This window comes from Columba livia, chromosome 1 (assembly GCF_036013475.1).
Source record: "Columba livia isolate bColLiv1 breed racing homer chromosome 1, bColLiv1.pat.W.v2, whole genome shotgun sequence".
Taxonomy (NCBI): Eukaryota; Metazoa; Chordata; class Aves; order Columbiformes; family Columbidae; genus Columba; species Columba livia.
In genome coordinates, this window is record NC_088602.1 from 120,024,061 (window position 1) to 120,041,070 (window position 17,010).

At 42.4% G+C, this 17,010-nt stretch overlaps 1 protein-coding gene across 1 annotated transcript in view; it reads left to right on the top strand.

Moving 5' to 3' along the window:
* The first annotated feature begins 2,809 nt into the window (after positions 1-2,809).
* Positions 2,810-17,010, top strand: part of GABRB3 (gamma-aminobutyric acid type A receptor subunit beta3) — a 115,728-nt gene continuing 101,527 nt past the window's right edge. The window contains exons 1-3 of the mRNA XM_065075363.1: positions 2,810-3,317; positions 3,496-3,587; positions 3,758-3,825. Of these exons, the coding sequence (XP_064931435.1) occupies positions 3,238-3,317; positions 3,496-3,587; positions 3,758-3,825 (240 nt within the window). The 5' untranslated portion in view covers positions 2,810-3,237. The remainder of the gene's footprint in view (positions 3,318-3,495; positions 3,588-3,757; positions 3,826-17,010) is intronic.

Here is a 17,010-nt window from a genome sequence, read left to right on the forward strand (position 1 = left end):
ATTTTACTGGGACAAAAGTACTGTATGTTGCAAAAAGAGCAAGAGTGAGAACGAGCAAGGATGAAGGCATCTATGGGGAACAGAGAATTGGGTTCCATTCCTTACACCACTGAATGTTGATTTATTTTATCCAGTAATTAATTAATGAATTACTGGATTATTTATGAAATAACAGTACTTCGTAAGATAGGAGCCAAACCACTAGGCCATAGAGTCATGTTAACTCTTTCCCTCTCTCACGTACTTAACTATTTGCTGAAAAGTGGAACATTTCAAACAACAGAGATGAAAACCTTACCGTGAGGTCCTGTAGTCTGGGCTGATCTTAGGAGATAAATCTTTGAGATTTTCTTGGATGGAGAACCTGCAGGTTCCAAATGGGCGCTTTGCTTTAGTGTATATAAGTGCCCGGACTCCCTCCTGCCATGCCTTGAAATAATCTGTTTGCTTTTTGAAATGAGATGTTTAGGAGCCTCATTACAGGAGAAAATTCAGGGTGGCAAATTTTGGGGTAGGACGAGTCTATTTCGGCGCCCATTTTTTTCCTATTGGCCACATTAAATAGCTCCCCTAAAGTCTTTGTTTTGATTATTTCTTTAAATATGCTGCACTGTGCAAGGCTTTGTTCTGAGTCTTTCCTGTGGACAAAACCCAAAGTACCATTTTCACTGTAAATGCCAAAGCACTGTGAAGTTGAGGTGATTTTTACCTTTCATGAAATTAATTGATCATTTATAATTTTTACTGTTTTTCTGTTACTGCTAAGCCTAAATGAATCCAAAGTCCCAAGGAACAAATGTTCCATAACCCCCTAACTACTTCCTTGTCCCATCAGCTCCAACATGGATTATCTCTAAGCTACATCCAAGTAAATGGAAACGGTTGCTCTGAAAGATCAAGAAGACAAATACTTAAATGAAGCGATAAAATATGACAGACTCTACAGCACTGTTGATTCATTTCTATCTCAGATGTGTTTCCAAAGTACCAAGATAGCACATTAATCAGAAGTAGTGTTCTCTAAAATATTTATTTCTGTTATAAAACCGACAGTCTATTTAAGAAAAGTTATTAGTGCTTAAATGCGCTATTAAACCACATTAAATTCTCCATAAGAAATATTTTCTTTGGTGCTAATACTTTCTTTCAGCACTTAGGAGGAGGTAACCGAGTTGATACCCTTCCCTAAATTCACTTTCTCTGAAGTCTTTGGAAGAACTAGTCTTCAATACTGCCCATCCATCACATTAAAAAAAAAATACAAACCACCATGACAATCAGCAAAACCAAAACACAACAACAACAACAAAACTCAACAGGATCCGGTGCCTTCAAATCACCTATGTATGTTTATGTATAAAAACTATTTGACTTTTCATTTAATTTTTGAGCCCTTGGGTCATGTATGCTTTGTGTCAGAATTCTCAAGCTTTCATCATAAGCCTTCTTAGTTTTTAAATGAAAGCTAAGATTTTCACTTACTTTATAATTATAGTAATTATAGTACTATTAAAAAAAAATCAAAAAATTGCAAGACTTAAAATGAAATCACAAGATTTGGCAACACTGGGTTTCTCTTATATTTTTTTTCTCATTGCCTATAGGGTTTTATATTGTTTTTAAAACTGAGCCTGCTCCTTTTATTGGAGCTTTATTTTTAAATGCAACAGCAACAAGGTCGGTATGTTCACCATGGCTTGCACTTGTCTTTGTTTTCAAGAATTTGTTGAGCAGGGACAAAAAGCCATCCGTGCTTTCTCACCTCTACACAACACCACAGCATTCCTCAAGTGTACATCCTTCTCCTAGCAGTTTCTCTAAGGGAAGAGAATATATAGAAAGAAAAACAGGCAGTAAAAGTTAAAAAAAAGTCATTGCTTTTCTCCCTTGACTAGTGATATGTTGTGCTCTGTCATGGACCAGCAGCTACTGACTGCAATGTAACCAGAATCAGGAGCTGGCTACGGTCACTTTTTCACCATTGGTAAAGCTGGCTGAAGAGGTCTGCTATTGAGAAGGAGCTGGCTCTGGAACCAAAGGCAATACAGCCAAGTCAGCATGCTTCTGTTTCCATGCCAATTAGTCCTGCTGAAAAGACTAATTAACCTGGAAGATGGTTTCCAATAATAACTACTGTGCTGTCTCCACCCCAAACAATGTTTTATACAAAGTTAGAGCATCCAGAAAGCTCACAGGCAACATGAGAGCCAACAGCTCTCACTTCATGTCTCTTCAGCACCGGTGCAGTTTCTCTTCATTACCATCCCGCACAACAAGCCCAGCTAGAAATGCTTTTAAGCCAGTGGAGCTTTTGCCTGGCAAAACATGATGATGGAGGTCTGTGCTGGTGGCACCCTCACAGGGATGGCTGAAGGGAGCCTCAGACCCAGGACCTCTGCACACACACCGCACGCCAGGCCGTGGCAGGGACCCCTCTCCGGCCCGATGTGGGTCAGGGCAGGGTACCCAGCCAGCTCCCTCTCCTGCCCCAGCCGCCTCCTCCCTGGAATCGCTCCCAGGATACACGAAGGGGCAGGTGGATGCAGCCAGCCCTCTCGGGGCAGGAGAGGGCGGCGTACCCCAGGTCTCAGCCCGGCCCGGCCCGGCCCGGCGTCCGGCAGCCCGCTCTCACCCGGCTCCAGGGGGACCGTGGCCCCCCTCGCACCCCGGGGATCCCCTCGCCCTCCCGAAGAGCAGGAGCCGGCTGCGAGAGGGAATCCCCGCCTCAGGGAGGCTACCGTGGGGCCAGTGCCGCGGCCGGCGGGGCGGGCGTGCCCCGAGGAGGCGCCGGCGGTGCCACCGCCCCCTGCTGCCGGCCCCGGCGAGCCCCGCTCCCGCGGCGCCGCTCGTCGGGCTCTCCGCCGGGAGGGACGGCGGCGCCCTCCTTTCCCCCTCCCTCGCTCCCTCCCCTGCCGGGTGGCGGGAAGGCGGCGGGGCGGGAGGCGGCGTGTGAGGACGGCGGGCGGAGGGGAGGCAGGCGGCCGAGCTCCGGCGGAGGGCGGCTTCCTCCGGGGCTCGGCGGCGTCCGGCCGCGGGGTGGGCGCAGCCGAGTGCGGGGGCGACTCCCGCGGGCCGGGCAGCGGTGTTGGGGGATTTTTTTTTTTACAAGGGGGGAGGGCGGGGGGGAGAGAACGGGGACTGTCGCCTCCGCCTCTTCCTCAGCTGTAGCCGGGGCAGCCGGATCGCGGCGGCGGCGGCTGCTGCTGCTGCTGCGCGGGGGGAGCGCGTAGCGGAGGGATGTGGGGCTTTGGGGGAGGCAGGATCTTCGGGATCTTCTCTGCTCCCGTCCTGGTGGCCGTGGTCTGCTGCGCCCAGAGGTAGGAGCCAGCGTGCCCCGGCCAGCGGCGGGGCGGCACGGGGTGCGTTTCTCCAGGAGAACAAGCTGATGCGCTCCCCCACCTTCTCTTCCCGCTCCCGCTGTCGCCCCCGGTCCCCCACACCCCATCCTCTGCCTCCCCCGCCCGACACCCTCCCCCATCTCTCTCGCCCCCACAGTGTGAACGACCCCGGCAACATGTCCTTCGTGAAAGAAACTGTGGATAAATTGTTGAAGGGCTACGACATCCGCCTACGGCCGGATTTCGGAGGTGAGTCGCCCTGGCCGGGCTCGCCGCCTGGAGCCCCCCCACCGCCTCGCTCTCTCCGGGGCTGCTGCCGCTCCCGCACGGCGGAGCCGGCTCCCACGACCCCGCTGCCGCGGCCCCTCTCGCCGCCAGGTCGTGGAGCGGCGGCGGGTAACGGTCTCCTGTGCCCGCAGGTCCGCCCGTCTGCGTGGGGATGAACATCGACATCGCCAGCATCGACATGGTTTCCGAAGTCAACATGGTGAGTAGCGAGGGGGGGGCTGCCGCCCGGCGGGTCACGGCCGCCTGTTCCCCCTTCCTCCCCTTCGCACGAAGTCGCTGCTTCTCAGGCGGGCGGCGGCCGATCTGAGCGGGGCGGCGAGCGCTGATCTCTCCGCCTGAAAACTTTATTTCCCTGGAGAGGCGCTTTCCCCCTTCCCTCCTCTCTCCTCTCGCTGCCGGCGGCCGCCTCCGCGGGTGTGCGTGGTGCGGCCGAGCCCGAGGCTACCGGCTCGCCTGCCCATCCCCTCCTCTTCCATGTCCCCCCACCCGGCTGGAGCTCGCTGGGGCTCCGCCGGGCCACTGGCACCTGCCGCGGCCTCGCAGCCGGCGGGATGCGGAGCGGAACGGAGCGGGCTGGCGGAGGCGGTCGAGGGGGTTCCCGGGCCGGTGGCGGAGGGCCGCGGCGGCCGGCATCTCCCCGCTACTTGCGTGGTTCAGGGGGAAAAAACAAACAACCCAGCTTGTCGGTGGATACACTCAGACATGTGCGAGTGTGTCAATTATTGTTGAGCAACCAGAGCAGGCGCGATTGCGTATGGGCTTTGGAGGAATTGTCGTTTTGCTTCGCGAAGCGATGCTGTTCGGGGGCTGTCAGTTTTCCCTGAGATAAAGGCAGGTGTTTAGTGTGTTTCTGCGGTTCGTCCCCCGGCTCTGTGCAGTTTGGTAGTTCGGGGTTGGAAGGTAGGATTGCTGTTTTTCGTCCTAAATCTGAGGTGGATTTTTCATGTTGCTGAGCGAATTACTTGTTCCTGCTGCCTCTCAGATTTTCCTTTTTGCAAACCTGAGGTTAAAGATCAGCCTACTCTGCAATGCTGTTGTTACTTTTATGTCATTAAACATAGTAATCTGCGTGTTCGGAAGCTGGGCTCTCTTTCAGTAAATATGACACTAACACCAGCGCTATTCCCGCTTTGATGCACTGTTGCAGTGTTACAAGCTAACATAGCTTGGCTTTATACATGATCTGTGCACTGTCATTAATCCTGCCCCTTCCTTCTTTCTCCTGGTCTACCCAAAATACTGATAGAAACTTTTTGCTCTGCTTCTGATCTTTTAAAAAATAGTTTTAGCAGAGATACAGTTACCTGTTTGCAGTTAAAAGTACCACTAACGTCTGCCTTTCTAACCATTCAGGGAGAACAAATGAGATAATTCCTACTTAAAAGAGTTTATTTTAGGCTTTCTGCAAATTCAGGCAGCTGCAGAGACACCTCATATATTCCACAGGCTTTTCTGTACCTGTCGGATTGCTTCTCAAATAAATGGAAGCAGAGTCTTTGAGGAGTAATTGAAAAGTCTGACTTCACTATCCCCACTGCCACCTTCCACACTCTTTGGCTGTGCTCCAGACTTAGGAAAGCACTACATTATGCATTAAATTAATACGTAACACTTGGTGTATGTGAAGTGTCACATAGGCAATAAATATCAGAGAAAGGCAGGTGGAGACTGAAAAGAAAATGAGAGGATAGATGGTGCTTTTTGTGGCCTTTTTTTGTTTCTTTCTTTTTCCAAGCTGTAGGAAAGCCTGTTAGATTTAAATAACAACTTGTCTAACCCACTGTAGCAGGGATATAGGGAAAAGTAAGTAATTACTCTGCTTGTTGTGCTCCTAGACTGGGTAATTAGATCTTGAGTAAGACAAGCTCCTCAAGAAGATGGGTGCCCTCCATTTCTCGCAAACAGTGGGCCAGCATGACAATTACTTTAGTTTCTAGCTGCCCCACAAGTCAGTGCCCACTGTTTCCCATAAGTTGCCAGAGCTCTGAAGAAGTGAAGAGGTTTTTTCTATGCCCTCTCAGGGGGCAATGCAAAGCCTGAAAAATATCAATACAGATCTTACAACAGAAACAAGTACGTGTTTCTGAAGGGAGTTGCTAAAGTACTGTTGTTACAAAAACTGGATTAATTTACTTCAGAAAAAAATGGACTTCTGGTTGGTAAACACCTTACTGCAACTGGACTTTCAGCTGGGCTTGTCTCTCCTCCCTTTAAAAGACGTCTTCTTTGACCAAACACAGCTATATTAAAGTACTGCCTGAGCTGATTACTTCCACTTATTTTAGGTAACTTCATACTGATCTGCAAAGATTATTGAGTAAATATCAAGAAGCAATGAATAAGGATGAACAGAAAGAGCTTTTCAAGATTGCTGAAGTATACATTGTAAGATAGCAATTTGGAGGGGAAAAAAAAGTCACAGTTAGTTTGAAGACCTGAGGTATTGCTGTTGATCTTCAGAGTGGTTACCAGCTACACTTTTAATCTTTGACATATTATTTCATTTAATTCCAAGCAGATATTGTGAGCATTGACCTTTAGCCTCACCAGCTATTGAAATGTCTTACAAGAATTTCTTTCTATGAACTGTGGTAGTATGGACATTAATTCCTTCGATTTAAAACTAGACATTGGTGTAACCTTTTATAAATTAGCTTGTTAAAATTCATCTCTATATTAAAAATAAAATAACCAGAGAATTAACATTCTTCAATTTTATGAATATAAATAAAAAGTTATTACAGCAAGTTTTATTATACTGCCTTCTAGGCAGCCTGTAATGTAGCTTTCAGTGATATGATGGCAATTTTTTGTAACAAGAATTACAGTTTGTATCATCCTATTTTGTATTCTTAATCAAACTGTAGGCTTATATATAATACATTCCTTTATGAGTCTTCAGTTACTAGTTATTCATTTGGCTTTCCAACATTTAAAAAATTTATTTGTGTATTTTTGTTCTTTCTGTTGAACATTATTAAAAATCCTTTGCCCTTCATCCATCCAGGCTACCTGTAGCTATTTTTTAGAATAAACTTATTAAATAGTAATGTGCATCTTCCTCAGATTACATGGAAGAGTTAACATTCTTCTTTACTTGTAACACTGAAATGCTAAGCTGGATCAGGAGGACTGATGCAAGTATCAGGACTGCGCAGCATCAAATTGTTTTACTGAGAAGTTTTAGATAAACAGTTTCTCTTTGATTTCATAACATCTTGAAAATATTGAATAGCATTATTGAAAGTATTACTCTGCAATACTATTTACATTATACTGAAAATACTAAACATTTATGAAGTAAAAATAATATGCCTTGATATTTATACTTTGAGTCCTATATATGGTAGTAGAATGAACTAATGAAGTTGAATGTAAAAAGTTCATTGTTCAAGGAAGGGCTGCAGTCTGTTGATGACCTGTGCTTATTTATATATACATATGTATGTATATCTCCATATGTGCTTTATTTCCTTGCTTTACCTGTGCATGCTTTCCCATTATTATTTGCCTTTTTCATGAATTATACCTGTAATTGGGTACTTAACCACCTACCTGTTTTTGTGCATACCTCCAATAATTGCATTTAAGACTGCTGTAAATGCTTGTAAAATGTACAGTAATGTACGTCTCCAAACAAAATGCTGATCAATAATAACAGACATAATACTGAGAAAATACTGTAAGTCATTTTACAAATAAAGAGTATGGAATATTACTTTTGTCAGATTCTAATAATTTAGCTTTATAATTTTTCATTTTGCATGATTTGGGTTGATTGTATTCTGTACTTTCTGTGGTTTAGAGGTATGTTTTGCTTAAATTATGTGAACAGAAAAAGAAATAGTTCTTGTGCTTTTTGTTAGTCTGCCAACTTAGTTCCAGTCAGACAGTATCCAGTATATTTTTGTAGTCTGATTCTTGTTCAACATTTGGTCTGTGAATCAAATAGGTTAGTTTCGAGCATATAATTTTCAAGCACCCAATTACTCCTGTAGCTTTTTTATCCTTAGAAAGTTAAATAAACAGTACACTGAGTCTTCAAATACCCCCTATTTAAACTCATCATTTTAGCTGTAAGACTGAAGTGCTGTGTTTTCAATTTACCATCATTTTAGGATATGTTTTATAGTTCATGGGAGGTAAAACTATAAAGTGGATAGAGAAAGCAAGGGGATAAGTGAAAAAATGAACCTTTCTCCTGAGAATGTTTTTCAGAGAATAGTATGATCTCCTGTAAGAAAGGAAACTTGCACTACTGCTCTCTAAAGTGCTGTCTGCATTCTTTTTGTGTATAGAGGGGACTTCAGAGCTGTTCATCCCGGGTTTTTCAAAGGCTCTAATTTCAATTAAATTAAACCAGCAAAAGCCAGGAGGAATCACTGGCTAAATAGTCATCCTGCTGTTTTGGGAATACTGTACTCAGAAAATTAGTTTGATATAAAGTCAGACCATAAAACTTTTGAGTTGTTGTTTCTGGAAAAGATGTAATCTGTTCTATGCTAATGCTGTAATTTCTTATTTTTACATATGTTCCACTATAAAACTGCAAGTACGCATATGGGCTTCATTGGGTCCTTGCTGATTTTCAAAACAATTTCAATATCTTTCTGAGAAACTGTGTTAGTTTCTGCTTTAAGGTCAGCTGAAGTTCTTACTCACTGAAGGAAAATATTGTCTAGTTTCATAGGGATGCATAAATAATTATTTTTAGGTGCAGAACCTTTGTACTTCTGTTGATGGGATTTGTCATGTCTTACTTTAAATGTCAAAAAATTAGTTGGGATTCAGTTCATGTAAATTGAGATGTATGCAATTAGATGTCTAAGTGTACGCTGGGTTGCTAAACTATGATCATAGTTAATGGGGCTCTTGAACAGAATGTGGCTGCTTAGGGGGTAGTGCTTCTTTGATATTTTACGTGCCTCAAGGTGAGCCGTTTGGACTTGGGATGCACTGCAGAAAGGTGGGGGACTCCAACAGATCATATGCTGTACCTGCCAGCCCTGTGCAGGTGTCCTACATAATCCAGGGCATTCAAAATAGCGTCAGACACCCTTGTTCAGGAGAGTGTCCAGCCCTATGTGTCCAGCCAAAGCTCATCTTCCATGTTCACTCTGGAATCAGGAGGAGGCACTGATTTGTAACAGGTATCTTAGGTATGTGTGTGAGGTTTTTTTTAAGATGGAAAGAGTCATCTTTCTGGGTAGTGTCCATTTTTCCTGGGTATCTATGGAGAGAGCCACAGCAACTTGGTTAGTCTTCGGGTGGCTGCAGCTAGGCATGGTGAAATGTGACCTATGTTTCTTATCACAAATAAACTTGATATTTCCTGCCATAAACAGCCATTTTCTAAATACTTTTCTAACAAAATCTCGAAGTTACCTCATGCAGGAAATCGTAACTGAGTTGTGACATATTTTGCTTTGAAGATTCAGATGGAGAATTTAAATGAGTTGTACTAATAGAGTTGATTACATAACCATTCTGATTGCAAACACAAGTTTTCTAGATAGAAGAAGATTCAGTGCTTATAACTTGATCACAAATTGTGAGAGTATCAAATAGAATATATAACTTTATATAGTGATTTTTGTTTTTATATAATTTAATGTACCTAGGGAGACTAGTGCATCATACTAAATAGATATGTCAGGTAGACCATAAAATAACTTTTATATGTATATGTATATGTATGTGTTTGATAGATAATGTGGAGAAAAAAAAGGAAGAAGAGAGAAATACTGCCCAAGCAGGGAGGCATCTCCTGAGGCCAGCATGGCCCGCAAAGAGTGGTATCGCTGTGCTGGTGATGAGTCAGAAGCCATCCACCAGGAGACGGCAGCTACAGGTACTGCTCCTGGAGGACTGTCTTGGCAGGTTATTTGCCCTCCAGTTGCCAACTGGAAAGAAGAGCATGCTTCCTTTGAGTCTTCTGTCTTAGAATCATAGAATCATATTATAGAATCACTTTGGTTGGAAAAGACCCTCAAGATCATCGAGTCCAATATTGGCACTAAACCACGCCTCTGAGAACCTCATTATGGATCCTCTAAACACCCCTAGGGATGGTGACTCAAACACTTCCCTGGGCAGCCTGTTCCAATGCCTGACAACCTATTCTGTGAGGAAATTTTTCCTAATATCCAATCTAAACCTCCCCCGGTGCAACTTGAGGCCATTTCCTCTTGTCCTATCACTTGTTACTTGGGAGAAGAGACCAACCCTCTCCATGCTACAACCTCCTTTCAGGTGGTTGCAGAGAGTTATAAGGTCTCCCCTCAGCCTCCTTTTCTCGATGCTGAAGTGCCACAGTTCCCTCAGCTGCTCCTCATCAGACTTGTGCTCCAGACCCCTCACCAACTTCATTGCCCTTCTCTGCACTCTCTCCAGCACCTCAATGTCTTTCTTGTAGTGAGGGGCCCAAAACTGAACACAGGATTCGAGGTCTTGGCACCATCCAATTTGCTTCCTCAGGACAGCACCTGTGAACTCCCACAGCCTGCCTCACTCTGTCACTCCACTCCTGACATGTTTCATAGTTCCTTTCAACAGAGAGAGAAGTGCTTGTGGCAGATGGTGTGACAGGAGAATGACTCTTGTTTGGCTAAGGCAACTCATGACAGACTTCTGCTTATCGGCGCAGGAACGCGGCTGTTGTGAAGGGGAAGAAGCACCTGCTTATTCAGACACAATGAGGTTGTTGATGTTGCTGGGAGGTGGCGATAGGCTTTTAAAAACCCAAATCCAGCTGCCAATGTTGAATCATCCTGACTTGGATGATGAAATAGATACAATCTGTGATGACATCAATCTGGAATAATTGCAAGTATTTCAGGGGAGAAAAGGGAAATTTGAAATGATGTTTACAAATTAGAAGAATGGCCATAAATAAAGGAGAGGCAAGCACAAAGCGCTATGTTTTGTGAGAAGGAAGAATCCAGTACTTAGAAAGAATTGGCTAAGCAACAGGGCAGAAAAAAAGGACATGGAGGTTTTACTGGACCAGAGGCTAAAGCAAGTGAAAAAGTTAATCAAAGTCACAAGTGCAGTACAATTGAAAAAAGATGCAACTTACTCTTGGGTACATGACTACAAGTGTCGTTTATGAAACACAGGGTTTTCTCTGGCCGCCGTTAGTGAAGCCTGAGCAAGAATGCTGTGTCCAGTGTTTTTTGCCTGGTTTGCGGGGAGATGGAATTGAACAGGAGGTGTAAGGAAGGGAAACAAATGTTTCTAATTAAAACAATTAGAAAACAGCGTATATGTGGCTGTGTTGAAGTAAATCGTTTTTTCTAGCACTGAAAAATAGTATTGAGAGAGGACATAAATTTCCCAATATGTAGGTAGTTGGTGATAGAAGGATGATGAGCTGCTCTTTAGAACCACTTGAAGTAAGACCTGAAGAAATTAATTAATTGATTTCAGATTAGTTTTCAGCTAACTACATTTGTTGTAGCATCTCCTTTGTTGCAGGTTTTCAAGAAGAGACTCTCGGTGGTGTTGTTCTTTTCCAGCACTGTTTTTCTGTGAATCTGTGCTCTGATTTAATTAGTGTTTCTGTCAATATTCCCATGAGTTGTACACACAGGCATGTCATGGTGTGGTTTCAGATGCCCCTGCTGATCTCGTGCTCATGCTGCAGAAGGTCAGGGGTCTCCCATAGGCTGTTTGTAATATATGTCAGTATCATAAGGATATGCCATGCCATCTGAGATGTTATTAGTTACCAATGTTGTGTATCTCCATCGTGTTCTTGGTATCTTTGCATGGACTGCAACAAGAGTCACATGTATGTCCTTTCAAATATACTGGTCATAAAAAAATGAGTTGTAAAGTACAAGGTCAGGACTTCAGTGCATGTAACCATGGGTAAATTTTTACTTGTGTCAACAGCCTTTCATTATACCCAAGTAACGAAGAAGTACACTCGTGTAAGCTATACACAAGTAGAAATTTCACAGAAACTTTATGGATTTATATCTACTCTGTGCCTAGTAATTTTTCCCATTTCTTTGAAGACAAAAGAGAGAAAGGAAAAATGTTTTTTATATGACTATTTTTATTCATGCACTGAGTGCTTATTCAGGTAATTCAATGTCTGCAGTCATACAGAAAGCATAGCAATTTATTAAAGGCATGGCAGACAATCTCATGCTTGGCAGAAGACAACACACAAACACAGGAACATCCATGACATATCTGACTAAAGATCTATCCAGTCAAGTGTCCTGACTTTGGTACTGGCTGGTGGTGGATGTTTAGGGAAAAATAAAACAAACACATATTAGTACTTCTGTGGTGTACTTCTGCAACCTCCCATGATTTGTAACTTGAGGCTTCCTCAGTCTCAAGACTCTAAGAGTACTTTTCATTCAAATGTCACTGGAGCATTAGCGTAATTTAGTAACGATACACTTCTCCCCACAATTTTCATTTTATTAAAGATTTGATTATATAAATACTTTAAACTTGGGTAGTATCAAGTGCAATCCATCAATACTGAAGGATAATAAAAGCTTTCAATGGAAGAAGTTGAGTAATATTTTGTTACCATTAGGGGTTTTAGCTTATCCAGGACAAACTATTTTTTCTCCCCTGTGACATAGAGTAAAAAAAATAGCTGGAAGAAGAATAATTTCAAAAGGAGAGTTCATTTAATATTTTTAATTGAATTTCACAGTTCCTTATAACTACAGAGCTTGCAAGGAAAAAATCCCCAAGTCTAGGCATGTCTAATTCATTTTTCACAATTATGGATTTGAACCAATAATTTTGGCAAAATAATTTGTTCTCTCAGCAGTTAGGAGCCAGTTACATGTTGCTGTGATAATGTAACCTGCAATATGAGTGTAATATTGCATACAGCAGAGAGGGAAGGTAAAACATCTGTGCTGGGAGGTCTGCAGTTACAGTGGATAATTGGCAGTTCAATAGCAGTTAATGACTTTTTTCTTTATACTAATATGAATGTCAAATTTTCATTAGTTCATGGGTATGTCTCCCTGGCACAATACAGCACTCTGCAGAGATGTCAGAGGTACCTCTGGTGCAGCTGGTGCCTTTTCTGGAAGCTGTGAAGTTATGTCAACACAGAGCTCAGTACAGGGTGGTTGTATCAGTGGCAGTTAGATGCTTGAACATGACTTGTTCCACAAGCTTTAAATAGGTTATCCAGCATGTGACCAGCATCCAGCCAGAGCCGAGCATCAGAGCTCCGTTTAGCAGAGAGAAGTGCTTCCATAAAATGATATTTTTATGTTCCAAGACTGTTTTTCAAGACAGTAAGGATGACTGGCCCTCCAGAAGTGCCTGTCTAGAAGTGCAAACAGGGTGATGGGGCGGAGGAGACAATGAGAGGAATTGACTGTCCTAGGATAGATACTCAATTTTTAGTTAGCGTTGGGATGAATTCTGCTTGTTATTCCTCCTTAACATACATTTTCAAAGGTAAGTAGAAGACTGCTGAACTGGTACACAGTTGATGTTTAGCAGCAGTAAGTAATATTGCCTAGCAGGTTAATGCATGTAAAATTCTGTATACAGTTTAAACTATGGAAGATTTTTCAGGTAGACTTTGTGTGAGTCTTGAATCAAAATACATGTAGGACAGAGAATATAACCTTTAAAAGCAAGCTCAAATCCATATGATTAAAAATAGCTCATCCCTTGCTCTTTTAACTGAGATGTAAGATAGCCCCACTATCATAATCTGCTAGTCTGTTAACCCTAAAGTTACTTGAAAGGAAGAGCTTCATTCCCTTGTGTCCCACAGGGCTATTTCCTGATCACAGAAGGGGTATTTTAACACCTCCCATTCATGTGGTTGCTTATTCATCATAGGCTTAGCACATGAGCTCATTACTTAGTTATGACATCAAGTGGTGAGGTATAATCCCATTCACATGCCACATGAGCTTGGTTGGGCAGGACCTTCCACTCTGCAGCTGGGCTGGTGCAGAATCAAAGAGCTGAGGGCTTCCCCTTGCAGGAGCTCAGCTTGGCTCTGTCCCTCTCACATTTTTCAGTGGGGAAATCAGTCTGGAAGAGGAAGAAATTGAATCTGCTAGACTGAGAATGGTAAAATGTAAACCAGTGGAAACCATTTTTCTATTTAATAATGTTATTTTGTGAGCAGATAGCTATTTTTTGTGGTGGTTTCTGATGCCACTGTGCCTTTTAAAAAGCACTGAAATTTTAAAGTTGAAAATAAAAGACAATACAAAAATGCATTTAAATTCTGAATTTTAAAACACACCAACTCAAGGTGGGAGTACTGAGCAGTGCAGTAAGTCTTACTACTCATTAAAGATATAAAAGATGAGCTTAGGCCTTTTTTTTGGTAATGTAACATAATGATGTCTGTACTTGTGTGTGCCCGCATTGATCTGCTTTAGCTTCTGACTTCCTAGACTATTCAGATAACAACACTTGGCCTTTTTAAGCATTTTCCAGTCATGTAAAATAGGCTTTCTATTTTGATGAGAAAAATGTCTCCCAAAACAACTGAAACTTTGCATAGGAAAATGTTTGCAGGAGTTGCAGAATAGATATGACCCTTTATTTTGTTTCCAAAAGGATCCCAGGGGGGATGGACCTCCTGGATTTAGGACTTGTGACACTCCTGATCATCTGTAGAATGTCAAGATTTCTGTGCTTGAGCATGGTGCCTGAGCTCAGGTGTGCACCCATCATATGTTAATCATTGGCATGGATTTGGCCAATATTTTCCCAAGGGATGCTTGGGTGCTCTCTAGCGGGTTAGCACATGCCAGGTCCATTCCCAGTAGGCAGCTTGAATACAGCTACTTGTGTTGTGAAATAAATTAGTCTAGATAGAAACATGCTGTGCCATGCCATGCCATTGTCCTTCTGAGCAGAAAATTCCCCGGCTCACTTTATTTTCTTGGCTAGATATATCCAGAAAGCACAATTTGTTGCATCTATGTCAAGTTATGGAGTCACCCTTTCTAGTGGAAGAGCTGTGACTCTCCCGAGGCTGATACATCCTCTCTGACTGGCAGTACGTGTATTAGAAGATAACTCACTGTAGAGAGCTTGTTTCTTTCCATTCTCTGTACAGGGAGCATGGCTTGGGCCAAATGCCCATCTGTCACGATTCTGGACGTAGGTAAAGTGGATGACACCTCCACGTCCTCTTGGCTCTGCCCTGCTGTCAGAGCTCTTTGTTTCTCATTGAGAATGTATTTTCTAGGGAAAACTGGTGGACAAATATTCTCTGCACATGGAAAAACTGCTGTTGCAAATTTGTTTCTCTTGGTCTTGCTTGTCTTCATACCCCTTGACAGTGACTTCCCACACAGTTTGAAAGCTGCATGTTGGGCTGCATCATAGAGCAAAAAGCTCTGGTAGATGAGTGACAGCTACCGATTAAGAGAAGAAGGAGCTTGAGGTGGCATCCAAGTCAGCTACATCAGGCAGTTAACATGCCTTTAAATCCAAATGGAGATGTTGTTCACCTCTGTTTAGGTAGATAATAGTCTTTCTGTGGAGAATTTCCAGAGTACTTAGCTCTCTTCACGACAAACTAAAGAAAGTAACAGAGTCCCCTACGCAGCCTTCGTTAGGCACCTAGAATATAGGTAGAAGTTGATTGCCTAGATGAAGTGGACTGGGCTTCACCTTTACCTCGTGTGACAGAGAATGCAGTAAGGGATTATGGAATATGAAGAGAAGTATTATAGTTAGCAGTACCTGTGTGTTTGTGTGATGAATGAGAGGTGTTTAGGAGAAATCAGTTTTAAGCAGGAAGTATTTTGTTTCCTTTTAATAAAAAAATGGTGTCTCCTTTGGCATTTCTTCCATTTATTTTTCCAGAAAAAAAGGTTGAGCTAGCTTTGGAATAGATATGCTATTTTAAAAATGTTGATTATCTGCCTACAATTCTTTTTATAAACCCGCCCCCTTAAATGGACAGGGAAAATGAAAGAAAAAAAAAAGGAGGAAGGAAAAAATGGGCAGTGAATTAGAAAATGCATTTAGGATAGTTGATCAGCTTACCTTTCCAGTAGACCCACTTTAGTCATATGCTCATGTATTATTAACCTGATTGTAAAGTACTGCATCAAGGTTGATACTGTATGTCTTTCCCGGCATACCCATTTATGTGGTGTGAGGTGCCTTTTGAATTGGATGCTGATACTGTGATTTGGAAAAGGAAGCCAGGAGTTTGCATGAAGTGATCTTGTTATCCATTAGTGAAGTATTTATTTATCTTTACATTAAAAACAAAACAAACTTAACATCTGAAGAAGATTCCTTTTGCTTAGCCTTCTAAAAGAAATAGTCTAGCTTTAACACTCATGATGTTATTCCTTTCCTTCATTAGTCACCTCTAAAAGGATCTCATTTATAATCTTGCCTTATATTCCTCTAATTTACCCAGAGACACGTGTGTAATGATACTTAGTAGCCTGCTGGCACGAAGGCTTCTATATGTGCAAAATGGTTTAACTGAAAAAAAATTATTCCACTCAGATAAGTATACTTTTAAATTTGACTGCTGGTGCTCACTGAACAGCTGTCTTTAAGAGAGAAACCATAGTCATTTGTTAACTCTTTTCTCTAAAAGTCCCTGAATGATTTTTTTTTTAATAGCCGAAGAAGGTGGCCAAATCTCATGAGACTCCTGTATGAATCTTTTGCAATTTTACTTTCTCTTCCATCTTGACTCTTGATTATCCACATCTATTGTGCTCTGAAGCAGGAGGCTGCATTTTCTGAATGTTATTTTTGCAGTCCTTTTCCTAAGGTGTGCAGTCTATCAAAAAAAAAAAAAAAATCTATTGTGGGAAAACCAGATCCCTCCCTCTCCCTGAAAACACTGCTGAATTAAGCTAAATAGAAATGTAGCTTGCTAATTTCTGGCACACAATTAGCTAGTCCTTCTGAGCTTCAGTGTAGCTGATGCTTACTACTGCATAGCAAGGTAATAAGTGAGCTCTGAAATTCTTTGCAACACTATGCTGTTTGATTATAACATTTACGGAGCAATACTGAATGTTACCTGCACCCCACCAAGTGTATCACTGTTGAATCCCCTATGTCTTTTTTTTGCATTGATATGTTTTTGTGACCTCCTTCATGATAACAAAATCAAAGCAAACCTGAAATAAAATGTTATGATGAATTTATACTTAATGGCAGATCACTTCTGAGGAATTTGATTAAAACGCAGCAATAATGCAGTAACAATGCTGGAGATTCAGAAGATGGATTTAGTTAATTGCTTCTAGAGAACATAAAATGAAATACTGCCTTTCAAAGATGAGTGATAAATCTTGAGATATATGGAAGTAATGGGTGTGAATAATTGACTAGATGTAATGTTGATGAAGGCAATCAAAGGATGAAAGTGTCAGGG